This window comes from Aethalodelphis obliquidens, unplaced genomic scaffold, assembly GCF_003676395.1.
Source record: "Aethalodelphis obliquidens isolate GAN/ISIS:26980383/991018 unplaced genomic scaffold, ASM367639v1 scaffold46, whole genome shotgun sequence".
Taxonomy (NCBI): Eukaryota; Metazoa; Chordata; class Mammalia; order Artiodactyla; family Delphinidae; genus Aethalodelphis; species Aethalodelphis obliquidens.
In genome coordinates, this window is record NW_020837990.1 from 1,350,156 (window position 1) to 1,367,558 (window position 17,403).

The 17,403-nt window shown below is 55.6% G+C and overlaps 1 protein-coding gene across 3 annotated transcripts in view; it reads right to left on the reverse strand.

Moving 5' to 3' along the window:
- Nucleotides 1-17,403, reverse strand: part of GRAMD1B (GRAM domain containing 1B) — a 177,071-nt gene that overhangs the window by 35,109 nt on the left and 124,559 nt on the right. For 2 of the 3 annotated variants that reach the window (XR_003427784.1, XM_027081979.1), the window contains exons 3-4: nucleotides 11,730-11,940; nucleotides 4,789-4,809 (exon numbers count right to left, since the gene is read on the reverse strand). Coding sequence is in view for 2 of the 3 variants with exons in the window: in XM_027081979.1 (XP_026937780.1) it covers nucleotides 4,789-4,809; nucleotides 11,730-11,940 (232 nt within the window). In the remaining variant the exon portion in view is untranslated. The remainder of the gene's footprint in view (nucleotides 1-4,788; nucleotides 4,810-11,729; nucleotides 11,941-17,403) is intronic. The other variant, XM_027081980.1, reaches the window with a different exon arrangement.

A 17,403-nucleotide genomic window follows, 5' to 3' on the forward strand; every position in this document is an offset into this window, starting at 1 on the left:
GGGTGGAGGAGTCCAGGAAAAAAACAGATGGATCTTGGTGACACATTGGCCTCACCTAGGAAGAAACCAATGGAGACCCTCAAAGGAGACGCTGGACTTTCAACCAGATCTGGGTAGGGAGGAGCCAGATGTGGGATAAGGGGCAGTGGAGACGGGGGAGGTGACCCAGCAAAGGAAGGAGAGAGGTGAGTGGGAGAGAGCGTACATAACAGAGAAAGGCGGAGCGGAGCGGGACAGGAAGTGGTCTCACCTGGAGACGGGGCCGCTCTGGAGACAGTTAAGATGGGGGCACGGGGGTCCATGGGTAAATAACAGAGGGAAGCTGGACGGAGGCAGAGGAAGCAGAGGCCGTCCCCGAAAACAAACAAACGAACAAAAAAAAACAGGCTGCCAAGCTGTCCTCAGCGATGCCTGTCAGGGCTCTCTCCCACTTTCCTCATTGTCCCCCATCATTTGAATTTCATTCCTACAAAGCTTCGTCCTCTTGTTCAATAGTATGTCTGCCAGCCCTGCCTGGTCATTCCACAGGGCCGGCACCATCCCTCTTCCCCACTGGACGGCCAGCATTCCCAACGGGGACCAGCAGGCCACTTGGGCCCTAAAGTCTCAGGGCAGCCGCCAGCGTCTGGGCTCCCATCCTCTGACCTCAGAAACCTTCCTTTCCCTAGGTTGCCACGGAGATGACTGACCCTCCAGGAAAGAGGTGAGGCAGGTGAGGAAGCACCTTTGTCCACCTGGAGCACCGGGGAAAAGTCTTCTGTGACTTGCCTTCATCCAGGATGCGAGAGCCCGCTGTGTCCAGTGGGGCCATCTTTGGGGGGCAGATTGCACCCCTCTGGCCCCTAACTCTCCCCTTGGTCCGCTGTTTCTGCTCATCCTTCCACCTGTGTATCCCCCAAGCTGGGGGCCTTGACTAATAAAACTGGGGTAGTCAAAGGGGAGGTTCAGGGGCAGTAGATGTGATGAGGCCTGGCAGGGACTCAGGCAGATGGCGCGGCCTTCAAACCCCACTCTTGACTTGAATATCCCTGCCTGGAGACCAGAGGCTCTTGCCTCAGTCCTTCCACGTGTCCCTGGGGTCCAGCCACCTCCCTCCGTGGAACCCACGCTTTATAAAGGCCAAGATGGTTTGTCATCATGGTGACAGTTCCTCCCTGGCTAAATAGGTAAAAGTAAAATGCAGAAGAGAGGCAGGTGGAGGGGGAGGCTGGGGCGGTACAGGGCGGGGCTGGGGGGCTTCCTCTCACATCAGAGCCAGGCCACTCCAGTGGGCCTGAGATGTTCTCGCAACAGTCGGCAAGCACGTGCTGACCCTCCCTGTCCTGAATCCGGCCAGGCATTTCTAACTGTCCCTAGGGCTGGGGAGACAGAGCCTTTGCTTATCGGAAGGATGCCCAGTGCCAGCGATGGAGCCTCAGGCAGCAGCACAGCTGGAGAGCCACCAGCGGATCAGAGAGGGCTGTCGCAGAGCTGAGAAGGAGACACGGGGTAGCCTTCCTGATGGTCAAAGTCCAGCCCCCTAGGCCAACGCAGGGGTGAGGTAGGAGGACCGAGCAGATCGAGGGAAAACAGAGAACCAGGTCGCAGCAACTGGGGCAGGGCAAGGGCCTCCTGAGAAACCAGGAATGGACTGGGGGGGCAGTGCTAGGGAGCGCGGGCGATGAACTGAAGTTTCCTGATGGGGCCTCTGCGCACGAGCGCTGACACACACACACACACACACACAGCATACCGCAGGAGCGCAGGCCCCCGAGGACGGGGGTACCACACACCCGTGGGCATGGACTCAGGTGGTTCTGAGCTCAGGCAGGGGAACTCCCAGGACCTGGCTTCCCAGTGGAGTCAGAGCATCTAGCCTAGGAGTGCAGCCATGCTCAGGCGGTGCCCACGGAGAAGCGCACTGGTACCATCAGAGTGGGCGTCCACGGGGGTGCCACTGTGTGAACACACAGCATCTTGTTTCCTCCACAGACACCCGGGGGTGGACCAGCCCAGAGCTGGGGCACCAGCCTCAGGACGAGAGCAGGGTTTTACTTGGAAGAGGGGGGTCCTGGTGCTGCTTGAAGCCGGCCTCTCTAGAGCTCTACCCACTGTGGCAGCTGATGACCCTCCGGACGTGAATACACGTAAAGAAAAAATGCCGAGATGCACTAGACACAGCCCCTGACATCTGTGGCTCAGGCCGGCTGGAGACCCCTGTGCCTCGCAGCTTCCCTCCCATCTGCTCAGCTTCTGCCGCTGCCTCCCAAGGCCCACCCGCCACTTCTCTCTCCCTCCCCGACACTGGTCCATTCTGCTCCCTGTTCCGCCCACAAGTCGGGATGTCCACAGTGGAAGTCTGGCAGGACCAGGAAGAATGCAGCACCCCGGGGCCGGGTGGCAGACACAAGGGGCCACATGTGCCTGGCAACCCTGAATCGGGGAGCAGGGGAAGCAAGAGGGCAGCAGGAACACACTTGTGGATGGGCCCCATGTCTGGTATGGCTGAGCTCCCAGAAGAAGCCCCAGTGTGAGAGCGGGAGGCCAGGAGGGGATCTCTGAACGCCGCTCAGCAGAGCCCCTTGTGCACTTGGCCTCTGTGAGTTAATGATTTGTGCTGGGTGGAGAGTCAGTGTCTCTGGAATCCATCTGGGGTGAGGGGTGGAGGGTGAAGGGAGACAGCCTAGGATTAATGGAGGGTGAGGGCAGGAAAGGCCTGGGAACCGGGTGGGCTCTGGAGGACGACTGTATAAGGAGATTTACGGAGCGAGTGAGGGCGGGCTGTTCCAGCACGTCTCCGCTGCAGATGGAATCCACCAGGAAGCAGCGCTCGGCCATGCCGGGCTCCTCTGTCTGTCACTTATCTGCCATCAGAACGCCTGGCCTCTGGCCCCATGTGGCAGCTGGCCTACCACCACCGTCCAGCCAAGCGGCAGCATCTATTTCTAGCCTGTTGCTCTGCTGAGGGCTCAGACGCCAGTTCTCCTCTGTGGGGCTGAGGGAGAAATTAGGAGTGAAAGGAGGGGAAAAGTGGGCTGGGGGCGGGGGGGCAGTAAACCTGCTAGAACCAGAGAGGGAGAGAAAGCCAGCCCGGAGAAGGAAAGTTAGAAAGGAGAGCAGCAAACGGAGGTGGAGAAAAGAAAACGGGGGAGTCAGCGAGGAAAGGGTAGGCAAGGATTCAAGGGAAGGAAACGTGAGACGGAACAGAAAAGCTTGCTGGAAAGAGGAAAGGAGAGAAAGGAGTAGATAAGAGGGAGAGGGTGGAGACGGGCAGCAAGGCTGAGGACCTGCCCGTCCAAATCTGGTCGATTTAATTGTCCCCTGGGTCTGCAGCCACGTGTTCCCTGTTCCCCTTTGAGGCACTGATTTTACAGTACCCCTCGGGAGGGTGGAAGATTTCGTGACGGAAAGGATGCTGGAGGCCCCACCCACTCCCAGGAAAGCATTCTCCATCCCCTCTACGTCCTCCCACACAGGAGCTCCTCTCCCCTCCAGGATGTCAGCTCTAAGCCACGGGGAGGCCACAAGCCCAGGTGAAGACCACTGTGGGTCCGAGGGGGGCTGAGGGGCTGAAGTCCGGCTTCTCCCACCCACAGGCCACCTAAGCCCTCAACTCCCCTCCTGCCAGCACAGCCCACCAACCTCTGCCTTGCCTGTGCTGGGTGAGGCTAAGGCTGGGATCCATCAACCCTACCTCTGCTTGGTCCCCTGAGCAGCAGAAGGTGGGAAGCCACGGGGCTGATGGACATGTGCTTGACTGTGGGGAACCGCTGAGCCCTGTGAGAAAGCACCCTCCACACAGCAATTCCGGCCCAAGTCCCTGCGTTAAACCCAAGCCCCTCCCCCCTCCTCCTGCCGCTCCCCCTCGCCAGAGCGTCCTCAATGCCCGTCTCCCAGGCGCCCGCTCCGGCACCTTCTCCAAGTCCACGCGACCTGCTGCAGCAGGGCCTGGTGTTAGGGGAGCGGGGAGGATGCGTCCACGTGACCATCAGGGTCAAGCACAGGCAACAGCAAGCTCAGGGATGAAAGACAGTGACCTGAGACCGGGCCACGGCTGCCCGCCCATCCACCGTGCAGCCGCAGAGGCCGGCGCACGACCGGGCAGGCCGCTGAGACTTCAGCCAGCTGCTCTTCACGGGAAAAGTTCAAAACCCTGTGGCCCCGGCTCTGTGACCCAGAGGATGTGGCCTCTGCAGGGACCACTTACTCCACGACCGGCTTCCGCGTAGGAGCGCCTGGCTGGACACCGCAGGGACGACCCCAGAGCCGGGGATGTGTTCTGGGAGGAGTGTGCCCGTGGGGCTACTGGGGGGACCCAGGGACAGAAGTCACATTCTGTTACATGAGACACAGCCTCGCTACAAACGGGCAACTTGTCTGACTGCTTTTCCCCCAAAATGTCTCGGTTAAGGGGAGGAAACCTCGGCCCTAAGTTTAGGCCCCAGGACTGTCCCGTCCCAGAGTTCTGTCTGGCCTTGGAATGCCTCCCCAGCCCGGTCTCCTCCGTCAGGGCTGGAGGGCCCTTGTCAGGGATTCTAGCGGGGGGATGAGGCAGCCCATCCCTGCTTGGTCTCCGGGAATCGAACCCTCCCTCACCAGCAGTCCTGTCCTGCTACAGAAGAGAACCATGGTGTCTGGTTTTTGAGGGAGGGGGTCTGGTCAGGGGAAAAGCCCACCTTGCTAGGCCCCTAAGTTTGCCTGAGCCCACAGGGAAGCCACGCTGCGCCCCCCATGCCTCCATCCCCCGAGCACGGCCACCCCCCTACCCGCCTTGCACGAAGCCAACAAGCAGAGAAAAGGGATACTTACGTTATACCAGCTCTGGCTTTTCTGAAAAAACAAAGTAAGAGAAGCAACGTTAGTCAGCGAGACACGGCGGGAACGGCCAGCGCATTCCTGGCTCCGGAGGGAAGGTTACACAGACAGCAGAGGGCGGGCGGGGAGGAGGAACCCCAAGGCAGCTGAAGGCTCCCCGTGTTGTTGCTCGGGGTGGGGGTCCTCCTTTCTCAAGACAGCTCCCGAAAGGAGGCCCAGGGAGCGGTCCATGCTGGAAGCCCCCGCAGCTGGGATGGCAGGCAGCGCAGCACCAGCTAGAGCTCGGCCGGAAGGGAGCAGGCCCCATCACAAGGCTCTTCTGATGGGGGCGAGGGATGCACTGCAGGCATCCGAGACCCAGTCCCCAATGGGCCCTGATCAGAAGCAAAGTACCCACGGAGACCAACGCAGCCGTCCACCCAAGTCGGCCCCCCTGCAAGGCAGGGTGGGACCCTCTGGTGTCTGGGAGTCAAGGGACTGCCTAGAAACTTCCCTCCAACTCAGTAAATTCCTCCTTCTGCCCAACTGGCTGATCACGTAAGTGACAGTGGCCAAGGAGTGGTTGGGGGCTGTGTGTTGGGGGGAAGGCTGAAGCACATAATTGCTAAAGGTCCTTCCCGACTTCATGGGGTTAAAATTCAATACCAACAAACCCTGGTCCGTCCCGACTCCAGAATTCAGGTGCTCTCCATTCCCAGCCCTGAGCAAAGGTAACAAAGTTTTTTAGGGAAAGAGGAGGGATGGCTAAGAGGAAGGATGGCCTAGTCTATCTCCCATCTCACTGGCCAGGAGTCCTTTATACATACACATCCCACTTGGAAGACAGACAGAAAGACAAGCAGATAGAGACAGACACACACACACACACACGCACTCGCATACGCACACGCACACGCACACCCCTGCCCCATCCCTTCAGGGGCTGACCCAACAGGTTTAGATTGGGTAGACTGGGGCTGGGGTATTTTCAGTTTTAAAATGCTTGCCAAGGGTGTGTAATTCAGGAGGAGAATCACTGGGTAGAAGGAAGCTTTGCCTATGGGTCCACATCTTAACTGTAGGCACACCTCGTTTTACTACGCTTCATAGATATTGCATTTTTTACAAACTGCAGGTTTATGGCAATAGGGTGTCAAGCAAGTCTACTGACACCATTTTCCCAAGAGCATCCATTATTTTTCACTCAAAATTGTATTTTTAATGATAATTTAAGTGTATACTGCTTTTTGTAGACATAATGCTATTGTATACTCAGACTACAGCACAGTGTGAACGTGACTTTCACGTGCTCTGGGAAATCAAAATATCCACGTGACTTGGTTTACTGTAACGTCTGCTTCGCTGTGGTGGCCTGGAACCCAAGGGCAGGCTCTCCAAGCCATGGCTGCATACGCAGAGGTGTGGATCGTGGGCACACCTGGCAACCTTTATCCCGCCCACCTGGTCTTACAGGGTCCCTACTCCTAAGGGAAGAAGGCAGGCGTGCTCTCAGGAGGTGTGCTGTGCGGTGTCTGGAGAGGGTGAGGGTGACTGCCGTGGTGAAGGCCTGGGCGTGCGAGCGCCCCCCTCGCTGGCTCTCCCGTCCGGAAGAATTCTGTAGAGACCTTCACCTTCACTCTGAAGAGGAAGCGTCAGCAGGCGAAGGACAGGCGTGGGTGGTGCCGCCTCTGAGTGGCTTTGTTGCAACCTCACACCCTATCTCACTGGCCAGGGGGCAGGTGGCAAGGCAGGTGCTCAGTCCTCCTCTGCAAGACGCTCTCCTTGGTCGTTCCCCAACAAAGGCTGTCACCACGGCCCCACCCGGAAGTCACATATTCCCACCACAGCCTCATCTTCTCCTCTAATCCAGAGGGCCTAGCAGGTAAGGGGCCAAATCCAAATATTCAAAGCCAACTATCCCACCACTGAGGGAGAATGGGAATCGTGGACTGCAAGTTAGCCTCTAGTCATTCTGGAGGAGCTGGATGGGGCAAGGAGGCTGCAGCGGACTCTACCCTGCGCCTTAGAACGTCTTAACTCTTGGGTCCTCGTTCTGAGATCACAGGGCACGAGGCTGCACAGGTATCCATGAAAACACCTCTCTCAAGAGTGGAAAAGCACGCTCTAGAAGCTGCCGGCCTCAAGCACCCGCAGTTCGCCTGCGTGTCATCAAACCAAAGCCAGGTCATCAGACACCTGCTTCACGGCTGAGAAGTCTCTCTGTACCCGCCCCCAGCTGCTCGCCTCACCGTCCTGGCCTCCACGTGAGACCCTCGGAGGAAAGGGGGCAGCAGGAATTTGATCCTTTACTTAGGCTCCCCTTCCTAACTCGAGTGAATGGAAGAAGGAGAGTTTCGTGCACTGCCGCACAGATGCACGGCCCTTCTGGATCTGTCTGGAAAAAGAGCTTCAGAGTGACAAAGAGCCTGCATCAGGGAACCTGGGCCCACCTCTGACTAGCTGTGTGATACCTTTGTGTGGGTTACTTGCTTGTGTAAATACGTGTTCACAAGTACTGCAATGTCAGACACACAGAGCGAGGACTTCTGTCCCTCAGCCTGAGACTCTGCCCCGATCCAGCGTTCTGTGGGCAGCTTGTTACCCATCACCACTGAGGGTGTCCAGCCCTCCGGCCAAATCCACGGCAGCCCCTGGGAACAGCCATGTGGGTGTGAGTCTCCCTGAACTCAGTTTGATCTCCGTGGCTCCGCTTTCCAGGACTGAGCCCTGGAGGAGCTGCTGGACCGGAAGGGCCCAGCTCACGGGGCAGGGAGGCCAAGGAGCGGTGGCCCTGGAGGGTGAGAGGGGTGTCCAGTGGCACTCGTGAAGTCTCTGTCCTGGTGGGTTCTCGAAAATGTCCTCCTGTGCAGAGAGGGCCAGAGGCAAGGGAAGAACAGAACGAGGGAGTGGGGCGAGGGCTTTCTGACAGGTGATAAGTGGATTTGGGCAAAGCGGGAGGACGGAGTCAGGAAAACCGCCCAAAGGCAGAGCTGCTGGGACAGGGCTGAGCTGAGCAGGTTTCTAAACTCCTCGCCGAGGTCTGAGGAGCAAGCACCTATGGGACTCCAAGGCCCCTGGAAACAGACAAGTTCCTTACACATCCCCCCAGTGCAAAGGCCCGGGAGTCTGGAAGATGGGATGTGGGCAGAGGAGGGACGGAGGAGCGCTAGTTAGAGGAGTTGGGGGGAAAGAACAATTTCTTACTTTGATCAGGTTAAGTCTGTCATACTGGAAAGGAAACCACAAAAATTAGGATTGAACAACAGGGAGAGAGTCAAAGGTGAAAAGGCGTGCCAGAGCCACAGAGCCCACGACACCGTACACCCAGCGCGGGGAGGCACAACGCGGGGGCCAAGCAAGGACCTGCCTGGGCTCCCGGCACCGCAGCGCCCGGTTCCAGAGCTGGCGGAGCAGGAAACGGCTGCGGGCTCCCCCTGGCGGCCATAAGCCAGCACTACAGAGCGGAAGCTGGGCGGTGGCACAAACTAAGGGGTCCTGGAATAGACCTGGGCCTTGACGTCTAGCCCAGGGCTCTCGGCAGGGCTGGCCGGGGTTAGGGCCCGCCTCAGCAGGACAGCTGCAGAGTCACAGGAGCGGGGCCTCACCAGCTACCTCGTCCAACCCCAGTGGACTAACACACGAGGAAATGGGGGCGCAAGAGAAGGGCAGGCAGACACTGTGAGCGAGGCCTGGCTTCAGGGAGAAGTGGCGGCACTCTCCAGCCGGCCTGAAAAATATGAGGTCACCTCCTCTAGCGCACAGGATGCAGGGAGCAAGGTGGCCTGGCTGTGAGAACAGTGGCAGTAGCTCTGGCCACCAGACCCCTCGCTGCGGTTGCATTCGGTCAACCTGAGAAAAGGCTCTACCGGGGGAGGGGTATCCCCACCACAAGACTCCCCTCCCTCTGCTCACCTCACCCCTGCAGCTCTCCCTCGCTCCCTGCTCCGGACCCTGACCGCGCAGAGCCTAATTCCTACATTGGTCCTCGTGTGTCTTCTCTGTCCCGCACGCACACTTCCCAGACCAACCACGGCTGCCACCACGTCCGCCTGGGGTGGCAGGCCGCCCTCCCCGCCACAAGTCAGTCCTTGTTAACTGCTGTGCTGTCGGTCGGTGACGATGGTCACGGCTGGGGAGAGGATGGGACCTCAGTCTGTGGCTGATGGGTTCAGGCACCGCCTCACCCAAGCTCTTCGTGGGGAAAGAAAACCTGGACCCCGCCAGTCACCTCCCTCTTCAGCTCCTTAGCAAAGGGGCTGAGGTGCACTCTGGGCTCACACTCAGCTCTTGGTCTCTTCCTGATGCCTCGTTCTGCCCCTCCACAATCCCACTGGGAGTTCCAGCCTGGTTCCGTGCACCCGCTCCCCGCCTCCGACGTGAGCTCTCCCGCCTCCGACTTCATCCGAGCATCCCAACTGCTCGTGTGGTTCTGAAGGTCAGGTTAGGTTTGTGGATAATCTGGACACAAATAATCAGGATAATCTGTGTTTCTTATCTCCCTTCCCAGACTAGACGCTGCCTGGGGGTGGGAACCTGGTCTTCATACTCCTTTCTTAAGGAAGACCTACCATTTAGAGTTTTTTAAAAATCCTCACCATTGGCTACTCCCCTCAACCCATCACCTGACCAAAAGAGGCGCTCCGTTGTTAAGTGCTGACTTCCGTGCTGTAGACCATAGATAAGTATTGCTCTGCTCACTGAGGGCCTTGCTAGGCACAGGGGTAAGAGTGTAAGGAAGCTTAGGGCTTGACCTTAGGATGGAAAAGTGCGTAAACACTGTGGGCAGAGGCAGAGACATGGAATAACTGGATGCCCTGTCCCGCCGCATCTGCCCTCTCCCCAGCCAGAGGCATGAGGGGCTCAGGAGGGGCTGACGGAGGTCATCTCCAAACCCCGTCCCCAAAAGGCCTGCACCTGCCGAGCCCCCCGAACCCACAGGGGACTCCTGGGGGCCTCCTCGGGGCAGGCAGAGCTCCTCCTGCCCTGCCCACAGCCAGCAGCTGGTGGTTTAAAATCCTCAGAGCTAAGATGAGTTTTTAGCCTGAAGGTCACAGACTGTAGGATTAGCCCTGTAGCCACTCGCTCATCCCTCAGTAACCAGAACAGCTGTTGAACCCTGCTCCTCCCCAAAACCCTTACAGAGGCTTGAGACTATGATTAAGTCACCCCCCAGCTCTCTCTTCTTCAGGCTGTAGCCACCCCCTTCCCGCGTGGGTATCATTTCCTGAGCCCCGCTACTGTTGTAAAACACCTATTATTCACCCTCCATTCCCTCCAAGTTCTCCTCAGGCCTCTGAAATCCTGGGGTCCTGGGCAGACTCTGGCACGGGCTCCCTGACCTGGTTGCATCTGTGCAGGGCCTGAGCAGGGACAGCTCTCAACGTCCACGACCTCCCGGGGCTGCTGCCACGCCCTGTGAGAGAAGACTTCTCCTCTGGTCACCAGCCAGGATCCTAAGAACACCACGAGCCCCAGGCTGGATGGCGGGTGGAAGCATTAAGGGGCGCTCAGGCTGAGCAGCTCTCAGCGGGCAAGCGGAGGGAAGGAGCGGGCCAGGGCGAGCTCCTGGGGTCGCTCTACTGCACCAGGGAACTCGTGTAAGGGAATTCGTGACCCTCAATCAGCTCGCCTGGGGAATCAGGAATCACCCACCAGAGCAGGTACAAGGGGGTATCAGGACCTGCAGCCCCACCAGATCACAGGGTGGGGGGCGGGGGGGCTCCCTTCCCCAAAGGAATGAGACTAAGCCCTGGCAGGACTCTGCTTCTAGATGGTACCAGGAAAGTAGGGAACAGACGCCCAGCCGAGGCAGTGTTTGGGGCGCAGGCAGAGACACGGGGGTGGGGGGGCGGGTCTGGTCTCCGACTCCGGGTGCAGTGGGAATGGTCCGCTCAGTGACCTCAGCCAGCCTGCCAGGGGCAGTGGGGCCGGCCCTTCTGGGAAAGGGGCCAAGCGAGACGCATGGGCCAAGATGGGCGAGGGAAGAGGGAGGGGTGCGGAGCACTACAGACAGTCCAACACCGGAGGGGAGACCAAAGACAGAGACAAAAGATGGCTTACTTTTGAGAGGCGCTTGTGAGACTAAGACCATGCATGCAAAGAAGGTATTTGGGAGATGGGGGGGGGGGGAGAAGAGGAAGAACAAGAAATCAAACGACAAATTCAGGTGGGAAGCCAGCTCCCGAGCCTCCCGGGGTCCCCTCCCCTTCCCAGGGCCTGTGAGTCCAGCAGGTAAGAGAAGCTCTTAAAGGAGCATCTAGGCAAAGACATCTCCTGCTTCCCAAAGGACTAAGGGGCTGGGGGAGAAGAAAGTCTCTGGGAACCGTAAGTAGCCAGGTACCCAGGGCTTATTTTAGGCCCCTCCTTAGGCAAAGGCCCGGGGCTCAGGTGGCAACTCTGACACACTTGGGAGGGATGGAGAGCCCTGTCACCGTCCTCTTGGCCAGATGAGTACCAAGTAGGTTATTACCAAAGGTCAGGCAGGGTGATGGCCAGGGCGGAGGTTAAAACGGCATTCCGCAACCTTCCCTGAGGACTCCCTTCCTGGCACTACAGTTGTCCCAAATAAAGTTCCCTTCCACCCCAAATTTGGAAAAGGTAGCAGGGCTAAACAGATGACCCCTCCTGACCCCCAGAGCACCTCTCCACCAAGTCTCAAGGCCCGTGAGGCCCCCTAGCCCCTAAAGAGAGATAACGGTCATTGCGGAGTCATTTTTCCAGCTCCCGGGGCCCTCTCGGAGTGCTTAGCTGAGACGATACAATTTAACTAGGGTCTCTCTCCCCTGCCGGCCCCGCCTCGCCTCACTGAATCAAGGCTATCTCTGGGACACTAGGGGCCGGCCAATCACGTCAGGTCCCTGGATGACGGGGTTCTCTGCCTCACTGTCCCCCCAATGCCAGCTTCCCTGCAGCCAGCCAATGAGCAAGGACAGAGTCCCCGGTGGGGTCTGGCTCACCTTGGAGTTCTTGCCACCGCTGCGGCCGGACTGCGAGGGGCAGCTGCGCTGCACGCCCTGCTCCGGCGTGGACGGGGACTTGTCCGAGGAGTGGTCTGAGCCCTTCTCCACCATGCTGTCTCCGTCCGGGTTCTGAGGGGGTGGCGAGCGAGACCGCTTCCGGAGGATGGGGGAGCAGGCCGGCGTGCTGCGGTTGGAGTTACTGGCAGTGCTGCAGGGGCAGACAGAGAGAGGGGGCGGGGTGGAGAGGGAGGGGGAGGAAAGACAAGCAGTCAGTGACTGAAGGCCAAAGATGGGTCCCAACGAGCCAGCTCAGGGAGCCAGGGTTCGGGGCTGGGGAGAAATAGGGAGCAAAGGGCCCAGCTATGGACTTGCTGCACCATAATACTGCTGCTGGCCAGGAGGGGGCGGTGGTGTCCACGTGAAATGGAAATAGCAATAGGAAGGGGTAAGTAGGGCAATTAGACATGGAGAGATTCGTTCACCCAGCCATCCATCCGACCATCTGTCTGTCCATCCATCCATCAGATACTGTCAGGACACCCCCGCCCCCTCATTATATGCCAAGAACTGTCTAGGGAACACGGAATTTAAGATCTGAAAGGCTCATCAGAGGTGATATCAGTACTATCAGCTCATTTTATACACGCTGCAAAATCCAGTTTCTGCATTTGGTTTTGGAGATATTTGCCCATAAAAATAACAAAAATAATCCCACTTTCCAAAGCATTCACAACATATTATTTCACTGGGTCCTTAAATCATTCCATCAAGGTAGTAATGACGAGTGCCATAAGACCAGCGCGTGGCAGAGAGAATCAAGCGTCCTCTGATCACAGAGGGCTTGGAATTCACTTGCAAAAGGTACCTCATACATCCCACCGTACCAAATCCCCTCACGTCAAGGCTTATAAAACTGTGTAAATATTTAGCTTGTGTTCTTAATGGACTAGAGGAGATGAAGAAAGGAAGAGGAGAGGAAAATTAAGTGCAGTTAAGTTCTAACAGGTGTTTGCTTTGCTCTGAGAGAATGGAGGAAGGAAAGAGACGGGGGAAGGAAAGGTTATGGAGGAAAGAGACGGGAAACAGGAAGGAAAGCCCACGTGAGACTGGAAAGCCAAAGCAGCATGCGGGGAGGGGGTGAAAAGCCCAAGGCCTGGCACAGGGCAGTCAGGGCAGGCTTGGGGCTCTGGGCACAGCCGGATGGATGCGAGGCTGTCAGGGCCCCAGGAAGCACCCTGGGAAGCTGCATCCCCACCTTCCCTCAGCGAGTGGAGTGCAGGGCAGGGAACACTACCATTTGCATGAAGATCCAGCTGCAACCTCAGATGTCCCACTGGACCCATCTGCAATGAAAACCACGCCCCTTTCAGCAGAAGCTTCCACCTGGGGATCCTTGGCAGAGAGAAAAGGAAGGAAGCCCAAAGGCCCAAACCAGCAAGTGCGGGAGGAGGGCAGCAGTGGGGCGAGGGCAGGGCTCTGACTTTTGGAAGGAAATGGATGGAGAGAAGAAACAAAAGGAGACCAGAGTAAAGGAAGCCAAATGTGACCAGAGGGCGTATGGGGACACTAAGGCCGAATGTTTTGCTTCATCCCCAAACAGAATTTGAATTTGGAAACTCAGTTATAATACCAACAACAACTGTGATTCAGAAAGCGGCTCTTCAAGTTCTCACCCCACCGCCAACATCCTCATCGTCTCCGACTTCTGAACTCACCTACTACCATCTCCAGCCAAACCCTGGACAAAGGAAACTACGTTCTTCTCCCTCGGTTGGAAGAGCTGGGCCTTCGAAGAGCAGCAAGTGGCTCCTGGGACCTGTCCGGGGGTGGGGGCTGGGGGCCTCGGGATGGGCCGAGGAACAGAATCAGGCGCTCACCTCTCTGGGGGCAGCCCCGCCCCCTCTCTCGGGCCAATCGCAACCCACGGCCAAACACTCCAGGGCTGAAGCCGTCTCCTGGCACTGCCTCACTGGAAGGACAGCCAGGACCTCTGCCCCTCACCTCAACTAGTTTGCTCCGAGAAGCGAGAGCAAGGGTGTGGATGACACCAAGTGCACGCCTGTCTCGGACACGCGAACACACAGCTGGGCTCCTGTCTTTTCCCGAGATAAGGGACATCCTCACACATGGTGATTCCAGACCCAGGAATAGAAAGGAGCTCCCTTTATCCTTCCTCAAACTCTGAATCCCTGAGAAAACTGCCTGTTGAGGAAAGATTCGAGCAAAGGGTAGGCAAAAAATTCCAACCGGGAGGAAACTCACTGCAACTATCCAAAACCACGTGAATCTGGGCGCTCGTGGTCGACGTGGCTAGATGTTCTCCCCGCCTAGTGACCCCACATCAGCTGACCCTCCATGTGCCACCCGACGGGCACCAAAAACTCTGCTTTCAACACTTCAGTCAACAGACAACTTATACTACCACGTGCCATTTTCCTCTCTGTGCTTATAAGGCTGTAGATTTGTGTTGCTTTTGAAAATCTCTCCCCTTCTCCCTGATGACGCACACCTCTCTCTTCTATTCCTCTTGCTGTCTCAGCAGCTGGCTCCTCCCTTGTACCTCCACCTGAAATTTAGTCCTTCCCCAAAGGTGGGCCCTTCACCACCTGAGCCGTTTCCTGTTTTCCATGACTTCAACTATGCCTGGAAGCAGAGGACTCCTCTACCTGCTTCTGGTCCTGTTAGCTTCAGCCCAGCAACCTGTTGTGACCGTGACACTTCCTCCAAACGTGTCTCACGAGCACCTCAGGTGCTCCAAACTGAGTTTGCCGTCTTTCCTCCCAAGCCGCCTCCCACTACTGCCCAATCTCCGTGGCATCCTCATTTCCTAGTCTCTCAAGCTGCAAGCCCATCTCTTGCATCTCACCCCACAAAAAGTGAGCCACTGAATCCCATCAATTCCATTTCCCTAAAGCTCCCATAACCCATCCTTCCCTTCCACCCCCAGGGCTCGGGTTCAAGCTCTCAATGCCTCCGGCCTAGACTTTTCTAATAACCTTCTAAGTAGTTTTCTCCTCTCCTTTCCTCTTTCATGCCCATTCACACCTTTGTCCTTGAATCTTTCTAAATAAAAGCCTGATACTATCTTTCTGCCCCCTATTAGCGTTCCTATTAAAGTCCAAAATCCTCAGAATAGAATTCAAAGCTCTCTACTGAAAATAATTTGACACTTCCCTAGATCTCAATACTTTCTCCTTGTACTCGCCCAAAGGGTGCCCATCTTCTCCTCCTACTTATCTTCCCCTGGTTTTCTTAATACACATTCTTCTTCCCCTGCCCCCTCCCTTCCCAACGGCTCACCACTTGTGCGTGAAGCGCTCTCTCCCTTCATATGTACCCAGTGGAGTCCTGTTCATCCTTTAAGACCCATTTCAAACCCCACCTTCTCCAAAAAGCTTCTGTAAACCTCCACCACTGAACTGACCAAAGCATTTAACACTTTGGTGTTTAACACTTCACTGGTGTTAAAGTGAAGACCTTCACGCTCCTGGGCGCACACCTCTGAGCCTCCTCCCTGCTCAACGGGACACTCTGTAAGTAGTATGAGCTCAGCTAACGCCCGAAGCGAGTCTCATTCTAGTGCACACCCACGGCTTTAACAACCCCCAGGATCACGACAGCTCCCAAATCTGCACCTCCAACCTGCTAATATTAATACAAACAGCTAAAAGTTTAGCAGTGCTTATGAATTCCTGGCACAGTGGCAAGCATTTATTAAGGCATTCTCTCATTTAATCTTCCCAACCAACCTGTGAAGTATTAATGGATATTACCAGTCCTGTTTTTCAGGTGCTAAATTGAACGACTGACAGATTAAGTAGTTTGCCCAGAGTCACACACATGGGTAAGTGGCTGGAGAGGCCTAATCAAACGTAGGCCTATCTGATTATAGAGCTTGTTCCCAGAACCAAGCGCTCAGTAATGTCTGTTTGCTGGGTGACGAGACAGGAGGATAGAGGAACAGGATTGATGGGGAGCTGAACGGATGGAAAGAAAGAAGGAATCAACTTTCGGCCTCTAGCCTTCAATCCATTCTCTATTTCACTGTCAAAATGAACTTTCCACAAAAAGTAAATGGGTCATTTTTGGCCCTCCTCTGCCCCTGGTTAAAGCTCTCTATGCTTTTCTATCTCCCTGGAATAAAATCTGAACTCCAAACTATGATACAGAAGTTCCCCAACCGTCAACTCCAAGCTGCCTTTGAAAGCTCCGGCTTGGCTACGTCTCCCAGGACACACTCGGACTCCGCCATCCATCAAGGCCTATTCACGGACCCCCTGCCACGCTCCGTCACTCCTCCACGTTTTATCAGTCTTTCCCACCCAACACTTACACTCAAGAGTAAGCCCAAGTATTGCCCTCACGCCCCACCCCATGCTCCACCTCCCCTCTGATCCTTCGCTAAACAAGAAGAAATGTTAGGAGCTACTACAGTCCTAACTCGGCAGAATCACAGCTAGACTCGTTCGAGTCCTAAAACTCTTACTTTTACTAAGCTTTCTTATTTATTATTTTTTCCTTTGGCCACGCTGTGCGGCTTGTGGGATCTTAGTTCCCTGACCAGGGATGGAACCCGGCCCGCGGCAGTAAAAGTGCCAAGTACTAACCACTGGACCGCCAGGGAATTCCCCCTAAAACTCTTTTAAAAGGCACTCCATCATCCTACAGATTCGGACGTCCTGCTGAGCAAATAAAACCAATTCTTATGAATCTCATAACCTGTAACACTGTTTTTTCAACAAACTCTACAATGTGTGCCATTAATCTGATCCTGCCACCCTTATTAACAATAGTATTACATTATATTTCAAAATCCTTGGATTTTAAAGCTAAAAGTGACCTTAGGTTTGCTGTAGAAAGAAAGGAAGACACGGATTTTGGAAGGGCTATTGGAGTAAGACCGCCCTCACTTCAGATTTCAGAATTAACATAGCCAACTCTTAACTTCACATATAAGAAACCTGAGAAATAGAGGTTAAAGGTTAAGTGCCTGGCCAAGGGGATAGGACTGCACATCTGGATCTTCTGTTCCACAAACATTTACTGAGCACCTGGCATAATACTAGGCGTTCAAGTTCATACTGATGAGTCAAAAGTATCCTTGTGCTTAGGACATTATCATCTGGAAGAGCTAGACACGTATTCCCCTCATTTTAATATAAGCAACAAGTGGTGTGACAGGAGAGAGGAAAGGAATCTCAGTCAGAGGTCAAGAAAGACTTCCTTGAAGATACGGCCCTTGAGACTTAAGCTGGGTCCTGAAAAATGTGTCAGAGTGAGCCAGGTGAAGGGCGTGGTAGTAGGAGGGAAGAGACAGTTCCTGAAAAAAAAACAGACAACCCACAAAAACCAAAACAACAGCATGAACAAAGGTATGAAGGCCTAAAACAGCATGGAGTACACAGAGCAGTACAAGGAACTGTGTGTTTTTGAAACATAACATACTTGAGCGAATGTTTAAGAGATTCTTGTCCTCATCAACTCTCCCCAGTAACAGGTCAGCTGAAACGCCCCCAACCACCTTCAACCCACTGCAAGGGGCCCAGAGGTCATTCACTAACTTCCCGTCTCTCCTATTTTATTTTATTACTATTATTTTTTTTGATACGGACCTTTTTTTTTTTTTTTATAAATTTGTTTTTGGCTGCGTTGGGTCTTCGTTGCTGCGCAC